Here is a 19,399-nt window from a genome sequence, read left to right as displayed (position 1 = left end):
GATCATTGTTAAAAGGAACGAAAAGCCAACACAGAGATGATGGTGTAAAACCACAACCTCTACTCCAAATTTTGCTCTCCTTAAAATATAAGGTTTAGATGTTTCCTCTTGAATATGGAGAACTCAATAAAGAAAAACACATAGAGGCTGCAGGAAATATGCAACTTACGTAGGCCCAATTTCTGCAATATCAAGCTCTGGATGTATGCAAGATCGGTCAGAAGCAGGCATATGAAGCTCTTTTCTATCAGCTATATTTCTCTTTGAGATGGCAAAACACCACCACTGCCAGGCCAGTCCAGCCACTCGACTGGACTGTGCTAGCTGGCCAGACATGGCCAGCACCCAACTAGGTGCTGACAGATCTGGTTACCAGGCCTGTCAGGCAATGTAGGCCCAACCGAGTGGGCTCGACTGGGCAGATGGGTTGGTTGGGTCACCTATTCTAAAAAAAAAAGTTTTAATTGCGTGTTGAGGGTGTTAAAATAACAGTTTTCGCTCATATGAATGTTTTGGCTATGTGCATGCTAGAAGTGATTTCACACGCTTATGATTGATTTACTATGCATGATTAATGTGCAAATTCAATGCTAGTTACATGTGCATCTTGTGGGCATATGAAATTCTTAATTTTTTTAATTATGTAGCATGTACATGTCTGCATAAGCATTTACATGTTATAAGATAATATATTCAGGGGTGAAAGCTTGCATATGACATGAGTACATGCATTAAATGAAATCATGTTTTGGACATGAATATGTGTACTGATTTTGAAGCATGTATCTAACTTCGATATGTGTGCACTCATGTATATGCTTATGAATTTATTGTTTCATGCACGACTCAAAAATTTGCATTACATGTATGTGCATTGAAAAGCATGTGAAAGTAATGTATAGTGGCATGCGATTGAGGATTTTTGCATATGAATGCATTGATGATCAAATGGATCATCTTGGTTGTGTGGGCCTTGGGCATGTGTTGTTTTTTGTTTTTATTATTAAATGCATTGCAAAAATCAAATGTGTTATTATTTGTTCTTATTGCACTGTTCCATGTTGCCACGGGCTGTGGTTTCGTGAAGAGCTTGGCATGTTGATTTGCATTCTTATGTTATTAATTTTGCATGTTGATTTGCCAATGTAAAAGAGATGAATTAATAATAATTTTAAAGAAAGTAAAGAAGAATGTAATTTATATTTCCTTGATGTCCCTTCTTCAGTGTAGGAATCTTGGATATTGCGATTTTGAGGCAACTGTGATGATACTAAAACTTTGTGTGCGTTATTGTTGCCCCTGAACCCGATATTGAGGTTCTTCTCTGACCACGATTTTAAAGAAAATCCGCCACTTTGCTTAGATGTGATGTGTAGACACAGTTGTTATTTTGATATACCAAGAAAGTGATGCCAATGGATGCTGATTTTCATGGTGTTCCCGACATTATATGTTGATTTTCAATATTTCGATGGATAGTGTTGATTCCTGATATTGGTCGAGGGCTAAGTTTGGAATCTAGTAATAAAATATAAATTTTGTGTTAAGCTACCTTGAGGACCTAACTTGACCTCAGATATTTTACCCGTTTTGAGTATCCGCGGGCAATAATAACAATAAAAAGTGGATCTTAAATGTATGTGCATCCTAATAGGGGCATGCATATGAAAGAGAACTTTACTTTAGATAATAATTTATTAATGCTTTGCACTGAAATCATGCATATTTCTGTTATACATTAGATCATGCATATTTACTTATTTTCTTAACTATGATATATTGATGAATGCATGATGTTGTCCCTTAATACATGTTAAATACTTTAAATGCTTAAATTATAATTCATGTTGTTATTAAATGTTCTCTCATACTTAATAATTATTTTCTATTACATGAATGATTAGTTGAATTACAAATATGTTATATTTATGTCTCTCTAAAATATTGCATGATTCTTATTTATATTATTTTTACTTGTTTGATTCATTAGAAGGATTCGTACGCAGAATTCTTTAGATTATGACACCCTACTTTTTATATTTTTCGCAGCCTTAGATACCTAGTAAGGAGGACTTGCTTTTGAGAAGGGTCACGAGGGAACTGCACGACAGATTCTTGGGATGGCGTGGCTATTTCTTTTTGCTTTCTTTACTTTTAATTACTTATATCTCACACTCTTTAAATTTTGAATAAATAAAGTTTGGTTTGATTTGGTTTGGTATGAAAGATGAGTATAAGATCCCTTATGGTGGTAGTTGTATTTAACTTTAAGGCTCCGGGTCTCTGGGATTGTTTCCGCACTTGTTTAAAAAAAAACTGCACTTTTTAAAAGGTATGAGTTGTGGTCGTTACAGTTAGTTGGTTCAAGTTTGGATTTGGATAATACTTAGGTTAGAAAGAAAAAAAAACTTGTTTTGAACTTAAACTCAGTAGTTGCTAACTTTATGAAAACTAGAAAGATAATTAGTTGGGTGCATGGTAAGTTGTTTTTTTTTAATAAAGGTGCATGGTAACTAATACTATTTACCTGATTAGATGAATTTATTTTATAAAAATTAAAAAGATAATTAGTTGTGTGCATGGAGCCGTTGGTTTATCATTTTCTTAAGATTGGGGTTTATTGGCATTTTTCTCTATTTACTTAAGAATTAAGATCATTTGAACATTATGTAATGTGCATTTGTGAATTTTATGACTTTTCGTTTAATTCGTTGCTTTTGGTCTCATATGAATTAACTACATTTGAAAATAACGAGTACAGATGGGTTTGGGCCAATCTAACATTTTTTTATATATTTACACGGAGAAACCGCGCCCAGGATCACAGACTTAGTCATGCTGGCTATATCTGTGGTACTTAAGTCATTGTCCTGTCAGCGTAAAACACCTTGAGTTTACCCTTTGCCCTCACAAAATTGCCATGCTTTGGCTTGCGCAGGGAGTGACACCCATGAGATTTGAACCTAGACTGCTTGCCGAGCAGCTTAAGCCCCACCATATCAACCCCCCTTGGGGCCCAGCCCAGACTGACCTGCTAAGCATTAGCACTTTGGGCCAATAGGCCCCGGCTGCGGGTTGTGTTACAAACCGAGACCATTTAAAAACCAGGTCAAGATCAAAGCCCAACAGGCCGAGTTCTAAACAGGCTTGGATCGGCCTGATGCCCAACCTTATCAGTGAGAGCCGATGATCTGCACAACTTTTTTTATTCATTTAACTCACTTTGCCAACATGTCATTTTCAAAACTATATTTTTGTCAAAAATATTTAAAAAACAAGGGTTAATGTTGCAATGAAAGAATTTTTTTTTTTTGCATTTGTAATAATATAAAAATTAAATATATATTATGTAAAATATACGAGATGTTATAATAGAACAGAGAAAGGATTTCAACTCATATAAAAAAACAATAACAGAAGATATTTAAGGGAAATCTATGAATATATAATTTTAAAGGTAACTGATAGTTTTAGATAAAAATTAAAAAAATATGCCCATGAGGGCTCTGATCATCTGATAGTAGCAACCTGTGAATGTACCAAGTTAATAGTATGTCACGAGTTCTAATCCCATAGATGTGTGTATATTGCACAAGGCCAAAGTTGGTTGTACTCCCTTGAGAAGGAGAATTTCGGGTTTTAAGCCAATTAAACTTGGCCAGCAAAGCAGTTTTTCGCTGATTGTCAAAAAAAAAAAATTACAAAAGTATCATGTAAACAACACATCTATTTCCAACCAATGGGGTGCTCCGCTTTAGGGATGGCAGTGGACCGGGGTGGGGGCGGAGGACAAGGTCTCCACCCCCGCCCCTTCTCAAAATCCTGCCCTCCATCACCGTCTCCATCCCCATTTCATGTCCTCCATCCCCGGTCCAAATGGGGTGAGGCGGGGCCGGACCCCATTTCCCTAAGAAGGATTGGGGTCGGGTCGGGTCGGGGCGGGGCAAGGTGGGGATCGGGACATGGACGGGGGTGGGGCGGGGGAAAGCGTAAGTTCATCCTCGCAGAGGTTTTGATTTTAACCTCCATCTCTGCCTCCAACCCTGTTTCATGTTCTCCATCCCCTGTTTGAATAGGGCAAGGCAAAGTGGGGCCCTATTTTCTCCCAGTCCACTGCCATCCCTACTCGGCTTGTCTGGCAGGAGCAGTTAGTACATGTCACCTTGTGTTGGGATGTTGCAAGTTTAGAATCCCATTGGTATGGCGGTATAACTGGTAGGGGTCTGCCTAACCCCAGCTTTCTCTGTAAAAAGAAAACACACCTATTTCCAAAGAATTTGCAAATGCTCAATGAAATTTATTAATTTCATTCTAAAAACACATGATAAAGATGCAATGTTAAAAAAAATATTATGAAGAAAGACTTTTTTGGGGTCCATTATCCATGCTTCTACTTGTATAAGATTTAGGATTAGGATAGGATCTAGGGGTGCATATGGTTTGGATACAGTCCAGGTCATAGTTGATCCAAATCTAAATACAAATTTTGAGAAGGATCAGACTTGACCTGGATTTGAACATATATGGGAGGGATAATATGTAGTATCTTTAATCCGAGACTTGGTTTGTCTCCATAAGAATCTGGAGCCTCTTACGCCTCATGGAGCCACTCCATCGGGTGCACCTTGGCACACTTATAAGCACCACAAGCTATTGCCATCACGAGGGGCAGAGCTGGCACGTGCCCACCCTGATCCAAAACGTATGCCCCTAGGCCTGATCCAATCATCCAAAGCTCATTAGGGCCTCATGAACCCAAAGGGTGAAGAAATTTGGACAGGCGTCCATTAAAAATCAGGCTTGTTTATCAAATGGGTCAGATTAAGATTGAGTAGTGTGGGATTTACTCATATATGAGTTAGAAAAGAGGAGATAAATATGTTGAGAACTCAACCTGATCCAACCCATTTTACATATTCTATGAAAAAAACAATATACTTAATCCATTTTTTGCAAATCCAGTGTTATTAGGGGTTGGATCACATATGAATCCATACTTTATCATGTGTTCAGAGTAAGATCCACATGCAAAATTAGATTCACTTATTGAAAATTGGAGTTAGATCAACCCAGTCCCAGCCCGTTCACAAGCCTACGCTACAAATATACAGACACACATGTAGAAGTGAAAGATTCAGTTTTGATGTAGCCTTTATTGAATCTGGCCTTAATCAAATTGAAGTTCACATTCAGATTTCAAATTCATATAAACTGGATATGGATCCGGTTAGCATAAGATAGTTAACCAGATACAGATATTTGGATTAGGATGTGAAACCTCAAATTGAATCTGAATTGTATTATTAATATGATGCTCCTCTTTGCCAAATTTGGATTCACACAGACTTGCTACAAACACTACTACTATGCATTTGTGCCCACCCCAATTTACATTCATTGCTACACTCGGTTTTGTGAGCCCATCATTTTATATAAAGTTGTGCATTGATCAAGACACCAACTTTGTATCCCCTCAAATCACCTTCTAACCTCATTGAGTATACTGGACTGGCAAATCCAAACTAACCCAAATACTGAGAAGTACCTGAATTCAGATGCCAAGTAGACCTTGAATAACTTCATTTCATATGCAAATTTAAGTGATAGTATTGGATGTGATAGGAAAGGCTTAAGGGCCAAATCTTGGTCAAACTACTTTGGAGGTCCTGTTTGGAATCTCGGCGCTGGGATGGGAAGTGAGGCCTTTTTTCTTTTGTATTTACACTAGATCATAGATTTGGAAGAGGTGGTGGTACACTCGGTTTTGTGAGCCCATCATTTTATATAAAGTTGTGCATTGATCAAGACACCAACTTTGTATCCCCTCAAATCACCTTCTAACCTCATTGAGTATACTGGACTGGCAAATCCAAACTAACCCAAATACTGAGAAGTACCTGAATTCAGATGCCAAGTAGACCTTGAATAACTTCATTTCATATGCAAATTTAAGTGATAGTATTGGATGTGATAGGAAAGGCTTAAGGGCCAAATCTTGGTCAAACTACTTTGGAGGTCCTGTTTGGAATCTCGGCGCTGGGATGGGAAGTGAGGCCTTTTTTCTTTTGTATTTACACTAGATCATAGATTTGGAAGAGGTGGTGGTACACTCGGTTTTGTGAGCCCATCATTTTATATAAAGTTGTGCATTGATCAAGACACCAACTTTGTATCCCCTCAAATCACCTTCTAACCTCATTGAGTATACTGGACTGGCAAATCCAAACTAACCCAAATACTGAGAAGTACCTGAATTCAGATGCCAAGTAGACCTTGAATAACTTCATTTCATATGCAAATTTAAGTGATAGTATTGGATGTGATAGGAAAGGCTTAAGGGCCAAATCTTGGTCAAACTACTTTGGAGGTCCTGTTTGGAATCTCGGCGCTGGGATGGGAAGTGAGGCCTTTTTTCTTTTGTATTTACACTAGATCATAGATTTGGAAGAGGTGGTGGTAGCTGTCAGCTGCCACTTCAAAATTATAAACTTCATAAACGCCCATCCCAGCTACAGATTCCAAGCAGGCCCTAAGAACAAGGATCTTACATGTAAAAAAGTACGGACTTGAATATAGATCTGATAGATAGTATCACAACATTCAAATCCAAAACTGCAAAGCGTGATCATGCAAATCCAAATCTATCTGATTATTAACTCAGATCTTGTTTAAAGATCCATATACTAGAATGAATCCATCCAAGATAGATCCATTTGCACCCCAACCTGTCTTGGTGCCCTGGTCTGGGTCTGACTAGATGGAGCCACCTCGGAGTCGAGGGTTAACCTTGGCTGAGTACAAGGTGCAAGCAGTGCCATCAATGGGTTTGGGGTCTGGGTGGATCCAGCTGAATCCCAAACCCGATCTGATCATAAGGCGAGGGTACCAGTCCCAATCAGACTTGGCTTAGGCAGAACCAGGTCTGGATCTGGGCCAAAGTAGTTAAAACCAGATGAGGTTAATGGGATCAACACCCTTTTCTTTAAAAGTTTGTACATAGTTTGTTCTCTGAATTATATAGTTCAATATTGAATGGCCTTTGAGTCTTGTTTATATCATCTCTTTTTTGAAAGAGTTTATATCATTTCTCTAAATAAACTTCTCAACCAAGGCTGGAGTTCCGTATGAATTTTGCAACATCCCCGTAGACTTTAACCAAAAAACATGAGAAATTGACAGAAAGCAATGGCAATGAAACAACAAAAGCTTCCATTTCCCAGAGAAAATTATGAAAACTTTCACAGAAAATGGCTAGTTATTCAATCACGAAAGAGGGAAAAGGAAAAGAAAGGCAAAAATACAATCTTCTAAACGCAAGGCTCTAAACGTATGCGTAACCTCACACCACTGCCTCAAACGCATACACAGGTTCATGCAATCGCCTTTGAATGAGTTTCTCAGTCAGAAAGGGGCACAGCCTTTGCCTGAAAATGGAAAAATTTTCATCACCAAACAAGGTAATATAGAATAGCAGAATTCTAATATATCAAAACATAGAACTGACTTCACAAGGCCAAAAACTTCAAATTTAAACCAAAGGTTCTAAAGAACTTACAAGGTCACGGTACTTGAGGATGTAGAACATCTCAATGTAACGGCGAGTCTCACGCCTCTCAAGTTTGGAGGCATATTTCCAGAATCCATAGACACCAGCAAGGGTCATCAACCTCTCTGAGTAGATCTTCCAGGTGTAGCTGGAACAAGCAGCAGGGAAAATTTTGTTAGAAAATCATCCACCAATCCAAAGGTTCCAACCGAACGAACAAAAAGGAAAAGAAAAAGCCCGCAAGTTGTGAAATAGTAGTAAAGATGAATGAGTAATGCTTGCCATTCATAGATACGCTGCAACCCTCCTTGGGAAATTGCATCCCAGTGTGCAGGATCAGTCTTGCATCTTTCAAAGAAATCTGCCATGAGTTCAGCAGACTTGTCTCCTTGGTAAGGATCAATGTGGAACCCAGATGTGCCGTGCACTATGATCTCAGCCGGCCCTCCGTTGCAAGTGGCAAATGTTGGCAAACCACACGTCATGGCTTCCACAACCGTGAGCCCAAAGGCTTCATAGAATGCAGGCTGAAAACACAGGAAACAAATCCATGAGATTCTTTCCCAGAGTCTGTTTATAGTGAAGTGCCATATCATATGTTCAAGTTCTAAAGCACCAATATTTATTGTCTAATAACAAAGCTATCCTCCATAATTCAAGATGGATCTTTGAATGGTCAGGATTTGAGGTTAGATTCCCACATTGTAAAATCTTATCGAGCATTTCAAACCTGAATGCCCCAATAATAAAACTGAGAAATCTTGCACTTAACTGAGAAATCTTGTACTTGTGCTAGCCTAAGATGACATCTATTAGGCCAAAACAACATACGCCTTGTGTAACCTGAAAGGGACTTTGTAATGAGATCCGGAGTATAAACCCCCCATCAACCCCTACAAATGCTGACTCGGGAACCTCCATTGCTAGCTATTCAGTGCCACATTGCCTTCATGTATAGGAGGTCACAAAGCCCAAGTACAATGTCATTCTAGAAGTGCGCATTAAAGATCAAATTAACCCCCAATGCAAGTTGTTAGGTCTCTATGCTTCATAGAATCTCCATTGATACCAAAAACCTATCACCTTCAAAGTCTTCCTGTAAAATACCTTTGTTTTCTAAAGAAGAAAAATTATGAAAATCTTAATTTCTGGGAACTTAACAAAGCTAATAAGTACTTTCTTAAACTAACAAAACCTATCGTGTTAACAATTTGGCAGAGGAGGCATGGCATTTACCTGAATGAAAGCGCCACGTGTGTCTGCAATGTACCGGTAAAGCTCACCATTGCGAACCCGGTTCTTTTGCGCAACAATCCATCGGAACTGGCCATTTAGGTTGTACTTTTCGATAAGAGCATGCATTTTCTCAATTTCATCAATTTCCTCCCTGTCACTAGATTTCTTGACATCATGGTAACCTGCAACTACAACAAGGTTCACCGATTCACGCAGCCTCTTGCTCTTTCCAAACCACTCAACCAGACCAGTCATGTTCTTTACACGATCAAGCCTTGCCATGGAGAATATAATTGGTTTTGAACGATCATTCAACATGCATCTGCAGTAAAAACAACAACCACAAATTAAAAGGGTTGTTTCATATGACTTCCCGTTATTCTGTTGACCAAATTAGCAAACAATTCATCGTTTAAGCATAAGCTTGGCAATTTGCCACATTAGTGTGCCCATGAGGCCAGATAAATTTTCTGAGTACCCTTAGCTCGACATGCTCCAAGAAGAGCCACCCTAGTTCTGTTTGGGCAATTGATTCTTAAATAGGACACCAGAGCAACAAGGAAAAACAAAAGAATTGTGGACTAACAAAAAAAAAGGAAAAATGGGAAGTAGCAAAAGTATTTACATGTGCTCATCATTTTGTTCAGGACTGTACAACAGCTCTTCAATTGCTGGGTGCAGTGCAGTAAGTCTTTTCTCTTTCTCAAAAAACGGGAAATAGATAGCCATATCAGCACCTGGAGAGACGATGTTGAACTTTGTATCGAAGACATCAATACCGTGGACGACACGGTAGAGTCCAGGGAGAGTGAAGGCAGTGTGACTTTCGTACTGGCCAACGGTGTCCTTGCTGAAAAAAAAAGCAGGAAGGAAAAAATACTTGTCAAACCAGGATTCTGCTTAAAAGCAAGCACCACAATACTAAAGAATCCTACCAAAATAAAGATTTCTCAATATTAAGATGGACATATTAAAAGTACAATTAAGAAAAAGCAAAACAGCACATAATGAATGACTAGAGTTGTTTTCATATTAAAAATTCTGCCATAAGCTTTGTGAGCCGAAGAAAGTTGGGGGATTCAGCGGATACACACGAACCCATGCATTTCCATGGGCCCCACAAACTCCCATTGAAACATGGGAATCTCCTTCTGCGAGGGGTGGGGGGTGGGGGTGGTATTGATCTTAGTTTCAATGGAGAGAGGCTCCAAGCATTACCATGCACCGAGCCCCTTTCTTTGGCACACAAACGTGCCCTAAAGAAGAAACATAAATCAAGCATTATCTTTTTCATAATATCTGTGTGCATGGCAAAACCTGCAAAATGCCAAATGATGATAAAATAAAGTAACGTAAGATAAACTTGCACACTCTCAGCTTCAAAATACAATAGCACAAGAGTCACCTTCCAGCAATCTCCTGGTATGTACTGGTAATAATAAAATCTGCATGGTTCATGGCAACAAGATCAGCTGTGAACTGACACGAGAAATGATACTTCTCATCAAACTTCTTCCAATAAATATCAGAATCTGGATATTTCGTTTTCTCAAGAGCATGAGCAATGGTGCACTGCATATGACCAAAAAAAGAAGAGGAAAACATATAAAGTTAGAGCAACCCAAAAGGTAAAACAACAAAGGCCATCCACAAAGCAGTGATACCAACCTGAGTAACCCCTAGCTTATGTGCCAATAGAGTGGCAACAAGATTTCCATCACTGTAGTTTCCAATGATCAAATCCGGTGTGCCCTGCAACTCTGCAGTAATTTCACTGGCAGCATCCTGAACACAATAGCAAAAGAGAGTTGACAGATGGGCTCGTATTATAGGAGAAATGTACCTACTAAGAAGTGAATTAGAAATCAACACAAACCTTAAAACAAATAACACCAGAACAAAAGAAAAAGGGAATCATTCTGTCTTTGCAAAATCTCTACCTCTGTAAATGTCTCCAAGTAAGGCCAGACATCAAAACGTGATATCCATTGACGAAGGATACCCTTATCACTTCTGAAGGGAACGCGCAAAATGCTGGTGTGTTGGGTTCCGCTGATTCTTTCCAAACGTTGGTTGCAGGTGTTTCCTACGGCATCTGGGATCAACCTAGAAACCTTGGTTCAACAAAGCAACAAAAATCACAACACATCAAATTGTAGGGCAGTCAAAAAGAGGACGAGATAATGAGTATACTACAGGTTCAACCTAATAAAAAATTTGATCATAATGCATGAGAGAGAGAGTGAGATACCACAAGAATTCGAGGGGTAATGTCCAGGCCTTGCTGCTTTATTCTGAGGAGCATCTCAGATTCTAATGCACGTACTTGGTCCAAAATGTACACAATCTGCAAGAAAAATCACATAGAGAAGATATCAACAAGTGGAACTCTAAACTGAAAATCAGGAGATAAGAATTATTTTCCATGATGTCTTTAGTCCACTTTCATGTTATGTTTATCTCATTACTGGTCAGTATTGGGTGCAAAAATGTTACAAGGATGAGGATCATCAGTTGTAACAGAAAGTACCTGACCACCAGTGTCTGGAAGTCCAAGAACATTGGCCTGACCAAAGTATCCATGCGGAGAAAGAATAACAACATTAAACACCATTGGAATTTTTCCAAGGAATTTTTCGAGTGTAGAAGGATCGGGTGCCTGCAGAATGTCGAGGAGCAGATGAATCATTTCCTTAACATGCTCAGCATTGTCTCCCCATCCTTTCTCCAAACCGAGTTCTTGGAATCTGCATATATGAAAAAAAATGGAAATCATTAGTCTCTCATCCTCATTCAACAATTAGAAAGACGCAAACACAATATCTAGGACACAAATTTCCTTTTGGTTCAACGCCAAAAGACTCCATATCACAGTTTGGAAATAAAAACTAGACTGGTTGCATGGACAAGAACTGCACTGAGGTAGGTCAAGCGGGATCAACACCAGCTGGGTACAAGGTTCATGAATGACACCCACTTGCATACTGTTCCTACTTCCAAGCAATTATCAACCATCAACCCACTTTCTACTTAGTGGTACAGCCCAATGCTCAGGTTGAGTTGCTGGACCCTAAAAGCATGAAAACACACACCTCTAAAGATCATCTGGACTAGTAACTTACTTGTGCTCAAACTCTGAATAACGCGTGTCTGCAGGAAGCTTTGACAAGTGTTCCTCAGCCTTAGCAAGAGCAGTTTGCAGACCACGTAGAGTGTGGATTCTGTCATTCAGCATCATTGTCTGCACATCACATTCATGAACAAACACCTCATTAGGAATTATATATAAAAAAAAATCATTTTGTTCAATTTCAGTGCAATTCAAGAGAAATAACACCAGATTAATATATTTAGACAGTAGGAATCGTGACAAATTAAGTCTTATGCAAGTCATCTAAGTTGATGACAAGCTGAAACAGCATTTGGGATTTGGCATTCTGACTCATGTCATTCACCCTATGTCTGTTGTACCACATAAGTGTTGACTCATCCTGCTGAGTTGATCAGATCAGAAGAGTCCCTTTGCAGACTTTTGTGCACTGAATGGTAGTAATAGGAGAGAATTATGTGAAAAAAAGGAAATGAAGCCTGTAAAGAATCCAAAAGAAGACACAACCTGACAAACACTACTTGACTAGAGGGAAAAGAAAAGACGCAATTAATTCCATTGCTGGAAACTTACATTTCCTTTGTAGTTGTGGGAACGGAGGAAATCAACCAATGGCTGCATGCTATCTCTGTCATGGAACATTCTTGAAGAAAGGTGTCTATTAAGAAATTGCACTCCATTTCCAATGGATGATGATCGATTTGGACGAGGAAATGAAGCGTTGAAGGGCTCAAAGTCCAGCTCAAGCAGGTAACTATCCTGGGAACTGCACCAATAAAAGCGGTCACAAACCTACATAAGAAAACAAGTTAAATTCGTGGTTACAAAAAAGAAGAAATCACCCTTTTAAATTTGGTTATCTTCTTGCATGTGTATATTCATCAATTCATAGTAGTTTTGGATGGTTACAAAAAAGAAGAAATCACCCTTTTGAATTTGGTTATCTTCTTACATGTGTATATTCATCAATTCATAGTAGTTTTCGATGGAACTAGCATTTCTATGTCATTTGAATATAGATGCATCAGAAAAACAGGGGTTAAATAAATCCATTTAAAACCATTATGTAAAATAACCCAATATGAAATTTGGAAGAAAACAAGTTAAATTAGTGGTTACAAAAAGAAGAAATCACCCTTTTGAATTTGGTTTTCTTACATGTGTTTATTCATCAATTCAGTAGTTTTCGATGGAACTAGCATTTCTATGTCATTTGAATATAGATGCATCATAAAAACAGGGGTTTAACAAATCCATTTAAAACCATTATGTAACATAACCCAATATGAAATTTGGAAGAAAACAAGTTAAATTCGTGGTTACAAAAAAGAAGACATCACCCTTTTGAATTTGGTTATCTTCTTACATGTGTATATTCATCAATTCATAGTAGTTTTCGATGGAACTAGCATTTCTATGTCATTTGAATATAGATACATCAGAAAAATAGGGGTTTAACAAATCGATTTAAAACCATTATGTAACATAACCCAATATGAAATTTGGAAGACAAGAGGCTATGTACTCTGGACCCAAAGATATGCTTATAGACAGTGGCAATCCAAAGTAGAAGCAATTACCCTCCATCGACGAGCTCTTCCTTGAACCTCAAATATTCAGGGATACTCAATTGCTCAACAATCAGTTCATGCACATTTACACGGACATATTCCCAGACTCCAGGCCTTGGACGAACAGCTAAGGCAACCCACGGTGGCAAAACTATTGCTTCCTAGTGAAAATTAATGACAAAATGAGCAAAAGGTACACAAAAAGGAAAGGCAAAGGTATATTTAGAATTGAAAGAAGGTTTTATACAAGCTTCAATCATCACCTGAGTAGACCTCAAGACTTCGCCAAATAAACCGTCACTAAGCTTTTTCCTATCTTCCTCTGCAATTACCCTTTCAAACTCTGCCAACAATTGATGTGGTTGCAGGATACCTTTTCCTTGATCAACATACCTGAAAGGAACAAATGCAAATCATTAATTGATCTAGCTTGGAATAGCCAATTCAACTAACTGCAACTGTGGAAGTTAAACAGCAAAAACACATGGGGTGTTTGAATGCCTCAGACCTCAGATTGGAGTACCTAAGTTGGCACGGTGCATGCTGATGTGGTGAAGCCCCACACCAAGACCTGAGAGCATTCAAACACCAGACTTCATATCAGGGATTTGAAAATCCCTGATATAAAGGGGCTGGAAGATAGTTCCGCTGATCTCTCCTCTGATGGGGGAGGGTCGGATGAGAAATCAGCAGACAGATCTCTCATCCGTTGATCTCCAAGATATTCAAATGCCCAAACTAGGAAGGAACTGCCATATTCAAAAGCACAAAAAGGAAGGAACAGAAATGATTGTACCATGAAATATCCTTGAAAGATTTTTTTCTTATTAAGACAATCACCAGGCTAAACAAAGGTATCCATCAATTTAACAAAATATCCACAGATCTAAACCTAAAGCTGTTTTCAAGAAGCCTCCGGTAACAAAATATTTACAGATCTAAACAACTAAAGCTGTTTCACTAAGGCAGCCAGCGGTGAAAAAATGAACCAATCAGCTATTGATGCATAAAAGCAAGATCTTTTGCAAAATTATTCAGTAAATTTTCTATGTAGAATTTAATCATACAAACAAGAATTGATAATAAGCAATCAACTCAGAAAATCTAAAAGATCAATTTTTGCTCCCACTTTATTATAGATAGTTGGAGATGTATCAAAGTACAGAAAGTAATCCACCGACATGATCAAGCAAATATCACAAGGTAAAACATTATTGGTATCACAAGCACAATTTCCTGCAACATGATCTTTCTCATTCAGGCTTCACTTCTACTACGAAACAGAAAGATAGTTTCTTACAACCAAATCCTACCAAAATTAAACGATCAAGACATCTATGAACATGCACTTAACACCCATGAAAGGACCAGATAAAATAATTTACCCGTTCCAAAGCCAAAAAATAACATGGCCAAAATGCACAGCCATGGTATGGCAATTATAAAATTTTAAAAATAAAGTGATCATGCTGTCATCCTAGGAAAAAAGATCCATGTATAGATCTGAAACATTGCATGCAAACCTAGGCAAGTTACCACTTAAGCCTGAGATCTGATAATACAATGCTCACATCATACTCCTGTATTGATTTCCTAAGAAGTGATGCACAAAACTATGAACCAGCCCCCAAGTCAAGCAAAATAGTTCAGGAAGCTGTCTATAATAAAAACAACAGAAATCAGAGAAAGCATGTGCAGAAAATGAAAACTAACCTGGACAAAAGGCACACCAATTCATTGCGATGAGCAGAAAGAGTGTCCTCAACACGCTCCCGCATGCTGAGAACACGAGTCAATGATCGGGTCGCCATGGCTGAGCTCCTTTTCAAAACCAAAGATCTTCAAAACAAAAAAGAGAGAACCTGCAACAAAGGTTCAAAAAAAATGCTCAAGCTCTAATACACAGCTACGAATATAAAGAATGATGTTTGCTATAAATTTTCTTTGACATATAGGCGTCCCACATAATACAAAGCAAGAAAGAGCCGTATAGGCAACAAAGTTTGACAGTACAAAGCAACAAGCAGATTTGAAAAAGGAGAGACCCAACTTCAAGGTTAAGATCTTGCAACATGCAAGCAATTCAACCAAGTTCAACCTAAAGACAAAAATTGAAGTCCTAACTGGAATGCAACAAAGAGATAACGTTAAAACTGCAAAACAAGTTTTCAACTTACAAACTTCTACAAAAACAGATCAAGCTCACCACCACAGGCGTTTGTTTACCAGAAAAAAAATTCAACACTTCACTTACAAATCCGCAGAGAAGAGGAGAAGAAAACTTCATTTTATAGTAACGCCTAGCAGAGATATTTTCTTTTTATTTTGAAGGAAAAAACATAAAACAAATGGTAGATTTACATTTCACTTCAGAAACATCAGCTCAAAAGCAACGTAATAACCATAAAATAGTGATTTAATTAAAACTTCAGAAGGAAAAAATTGAAACTAAGTGGTAAGTGTCACAAACAACATTTTGCATGATCCACAAAGGTAAAACTTCCACCTGTTTGTTTACCAAAAAAAAAATTCAAAACTTGACCACTTAGAAATCCGCACAGAAGAGGAGAAGAAAACTTCAACTTATGGTAATAACGCCTAGTAGGGATATTTGCTTTACTTTTTATTTTGAAGGAAAAAATATCTTATTATATAGAAAAGGTGGTAACTAAAACAAATGTTAGATTTACATTTTACTTCAGTTGACAGCTAGAAGATCGGCTCAAAGCAACGTAGTAACCATACAAAGAATGTTATTAATTAAAACTTCAGATCGCAAAATTTGAAACTAAGTGATATGAGTCACAAACAACATTTTGTATGATCTATAAAGGTAAAACTTCCACCGGATTGTGATTAAGAGAACAAACCCAACAAAGATATCACAGTTTTACCAAAATTGATGTGAAGAATTCCCTTAAAAGAGAAAAAAAACACCCTTCCCATGACACCACAAAGGTGGAAGTTGGTTTATAACACGGCGTAAAAAAGAAGCTGTGCTAGCAGTTTTCTATTGAAAACCTTATTGTTAAAAACAAAAAAGAAAAAAAAAGAAACCTTATTTAATTAGGGAGTTAACTTTTTCTCCTAGAACTTTTGGTCTCCACTCACAGAAACAAAATTCTCCCACGGAAAACTTTCACGAGATAAAAGCAGCCATATGTCAAAGTAATGAAAAGCATTTTCCACTGACGAAAAGCATTTTCCACAGTTTTAAATTGGTGGGGAACATGAAAAGGACATTTTCCTAACTCTCATTAACCCATCACTATTGAGAATAGTCAATTAGCCCATGATGTGGATAAGCACGAGATTTCTTTTGACAAATATGGGATCTTTTTCCAAGATGGGACAAATTATTCGAACAACCCCTTAAGCAACATTCATCAGCGCCCAAAGAAAATCTGAACAAGAAATTTGAAAAATCTAAAGACAAATACAGGATCTTTTTCGAAGATGGGACAAATTATTTGAACTCCTTAAGCAACATTCATCAGCTTCCAGCAAAGAAAATCTGAACAAGAAATTTGTAAAATCTAAAGATGCAGAACACATTTCTTACGACAAAATTTATGGCGGTTATCACCTAAAAAGAGTAACTTGTCAACCATTTTTCTACTTTAAAGACAAACCACACAACAGAAGTAGAGAGTTTTGCGGTAAAAATAAAGGTGGTTGCTTTCACTTTTCAAAAAGAAAACAGATTTGCTTTAAATCCACAAAATGATAAATAGATCTCTTCATTAGGCCAAGAATAACCATGAAACAGTCTCTTTCAAATCAAAACTAACCGAATCGCACAGCTAGAAACCACATAAATCGCCTTTCAACAAAAGGCCACAGAGCTTTAAACATCAAAAACGAGCAATTTAACACAAATTTTGAGCACATTATTGACTCTTATCAGACTCTTAAGTAAAACCATTACCTAAAAATAGAAACCATTTTAAAAGGGAAAAGCTGAATGATTTTCTTTAAGTGAGCTTAAAATACAAAAGATTAAACAGAAGAACAGATTTTTCATCAAACGAAGCCACCAAAAAGAAAAAGTTGAACACTTTAACTGACTCACTACAAATGGTGATCGGACAAAGTTTCTTAAGCATGCTTTAAACAAATTGGTCAAAGTGAGAACCGTTTATTACACTCCACTGGAACTTAATCTACCACAAGGAATCATTTTTTTCATTTTCTGAACAAGCAGAAGAAATTCTTCTTTTTTTATGATATTCAACAGAATAACTGATTATCCAACTACAAGATCACAAATTTCAGAGATGTATCGCTGCAGATTTTCATTTCTCCTCCAAAAACAAAAAACACAACTCCAGCAACTCCAAACGCATTCTTTCACAGTTTCACCACCACACGGCCACCTCTTCCTCACTCTCCCACAAACTTCACCGAAATCCAGATCTTTCAAATTTTCAACTATGTTCTTACCACAAAACCACAAATTCGCGAACATTCTAACGGCATTTTAGCACAAAAAAAAAACGTTTTTTCCCTCACACCGCAACACCATGAGCCCCAAAAAACCACAACAAAACCTCGAAATTTCCACGATTCAGCCCAGGGCCACTAACTCCACCGACACTCTAGCTAAAAACCCCCAGAAAAAAAAAGGCCAACATTTCCCCCCAAAAAAACCACCATAAATTCCCCTATAAAACCTAAAACTAGCACTCCTGACTGAGACACTCATATGACTCGCCCACCAAAACTCCGATCCAGAATCACCCGAGAGTTCATCGTCTCATCACCCTCCTAAAACCCGAGCAGACACCGGAACTTCACACAAACTCCCCCGAAGGAAAGAACGCAGAAACAAAAAGAGGAAGCGAAAGGGGAATAAAACGAAGAAGAAGAAGAAACGCAACGAACGCACCAAACGCAAATAAGGAAATGCAGAGGGAGCCAACGAAACTAAGGCGATGGATGAGAAGATGAGGAGAGCTTTCCTTAAATAAGCGTTTCCCTTCCTACTGCGGCGAGCCGACTCTCTGGCTGTTTTCTTCTACCCGCTACCGGTTTTTTCGAATACCGCCTTTCCGCCATGACCGTTTTAGCCCACCTCACAGCTAGTCTCTCCTTTCCCAAAAAGGAAATCGTCCCCTGACACTTTGTTGAGTCTACAAAAAAAGTTCTCTTTTTTCCTACGGCCACGTTTTCATAAAAAAAAATTAATGTTAAAAAATTCTCCTTCCATCTTTTTACTAACATACGTCATGCATAACGTGATGGTACTTGATTTTTAAGTTATCACTTTTGTCACTACAAGACCAGCCTTCTTTTTGATGCACCGTTTTTTTTTTTTACTTTTTTTCAAATTAAAAAATTTCAAGGATCTGGATTCTGGACTCTGCTTGGGGGCTAATTAGTGGGTAAAAAGACTATTATACCCTTAAATGTCTGACATCTCTGAGTGGTTCTGTTGTGGGCATGGTCCATATGGGTTGGAGGTCCTATTTAGCTAAAGTATTGGGGTGCTAGGGATGTAAACGGTTCGGATTGGGATCGAATGTGAAAAATACTATATTCAATTAATCGGATGTTGGTTAAATGGATTCAAAAAGCTCATACCAGATCCGATTTTTTACGTGTAAATGGATTTGAATATGTCGGATAATGTCACAAAAAATCAAAACCATTGTCCGCATCCAATTATAATCCATATGGTTTTTGGCTTACCAAATGCAGCTAAACAAAATTGAATCCGGCCGTAAGATCTGATTCATTGACATCCCTAATTGGATACTCTCCTCTCTTGGACTGGACCTGTCTGGCTCAGGTTTGATGTTTTAGATGATATGGAGCCATGACGTGATCCGGTACTGGGTTCACTATCTGCTCCACAAGATTTCTTCAAGATCATGTATTTGCCAAATAAACCAAGCTCGGACTTAGATTAAAGCTTGTTTTGCTAATGAATAGAGC

At 38.0% G+C, this 19,399-nt stretch overlaps 1 protein-coding gene across 8 annotated transcripts; it reads right to left on the bottom strand.

The window, feature by feature from the left end:
* Positions 1-7,192: 7,192 nt before the first annotated feature.
* LOC149827507 (sucrose synthase 2-like) lies at positions 7,193-18,500 on the bottom strand. 8 transcript variants are annotated; one of them, XM_090019419.1, is made up of 16 exons: positions 18,351-18,500; positions 15,176-15,324; positions 13,726-13,855; positions 13,472-13,623; positions 12,465-12,657; positions 11,905-12,023; positions 11,313-11,529; positions 11,034-11,129; positions 10,723-10,896; positions 10,451-10,567; positions 10,188-10,354; positions 9,408-9,632; positions 8,783-9,104; positions 7,829-8,073; positions 7,556-7,694; positions 7,193-7,424 (listed from the first exon to the last, which is right to left on the bottom strand). In XM_090019419.1, exons 2-16 carry the CDS (start codon positions 15,271-15,273, stop codon positions 7,398-7,400), a joined length of 2,421 nt encoding a protein of 806 aa, XP_089875545.1. In that variant the 5' UTR covers positions 15,274-15,324; positions 18,351-18,500; the 3' UTR covers positions 7,193-7,397. The 8 variants fall into 8 exon arrangements, with proteins under 8 accessions (XP_089875545.1, XP_089875547.1, XP_089875549.1 ...); XM_090019421.1 differs by lacking the exon at positions 18,351-18,500 and adding an exon at positions 16,520-16,611; XM_090019423.1 differs by lacking the exon at positions 18,351-18,500 and adding an exon at positions 16,357-16,417.
* Between the last annotated feature and the right edge of the window lie 899 nt (positions 18,501-19,399).

The sequence above is a fragment of the Nuphar pumila genome, chromosome 10 (genome assembly GCF_984573655.1).
Source record: "Nuphar pumila chromosome 10, dmNupPumi1.hap1.1, whole genome shotgun sequence".
NCBI classification, from domain to species: domain Eukaryota; kingdom Viridiplantae; phylum Streptophyta; class Magnoliopsida; order Nymphaeales; family Nymphaeaceae; genus Nuphar; species Nuphar pumila.
This window is presented reverse-complemented; position numbering and strand designations above follow the sequence as displayed.

Excerpts from the sequence above, each read along its gene's own strand:
- LOC149827507 (XM_090019419.1), bottom strand. The coding sequence starts at position 15,273 with ATGGCGACCCGATCATTGACTCGTGTTCTCAGCATGCGGGAGCGTGTT. Across the intron at positions 13,856-15,175 it reads TTGGTGTGCCTTTTGTCCAG|GTATGTTGATCAAGGAAAAG; the intron begins GTTAGTTTTCAT and ends TGTTCCTTTCAG. Across the intron at positions 9,105-9,407 it reads GAACAAAATGATGAGCACAT|ATGCATGTTGAATGATCGTT; the intron begins GTAAATACTTTT and ends TTTTTACTGCAG.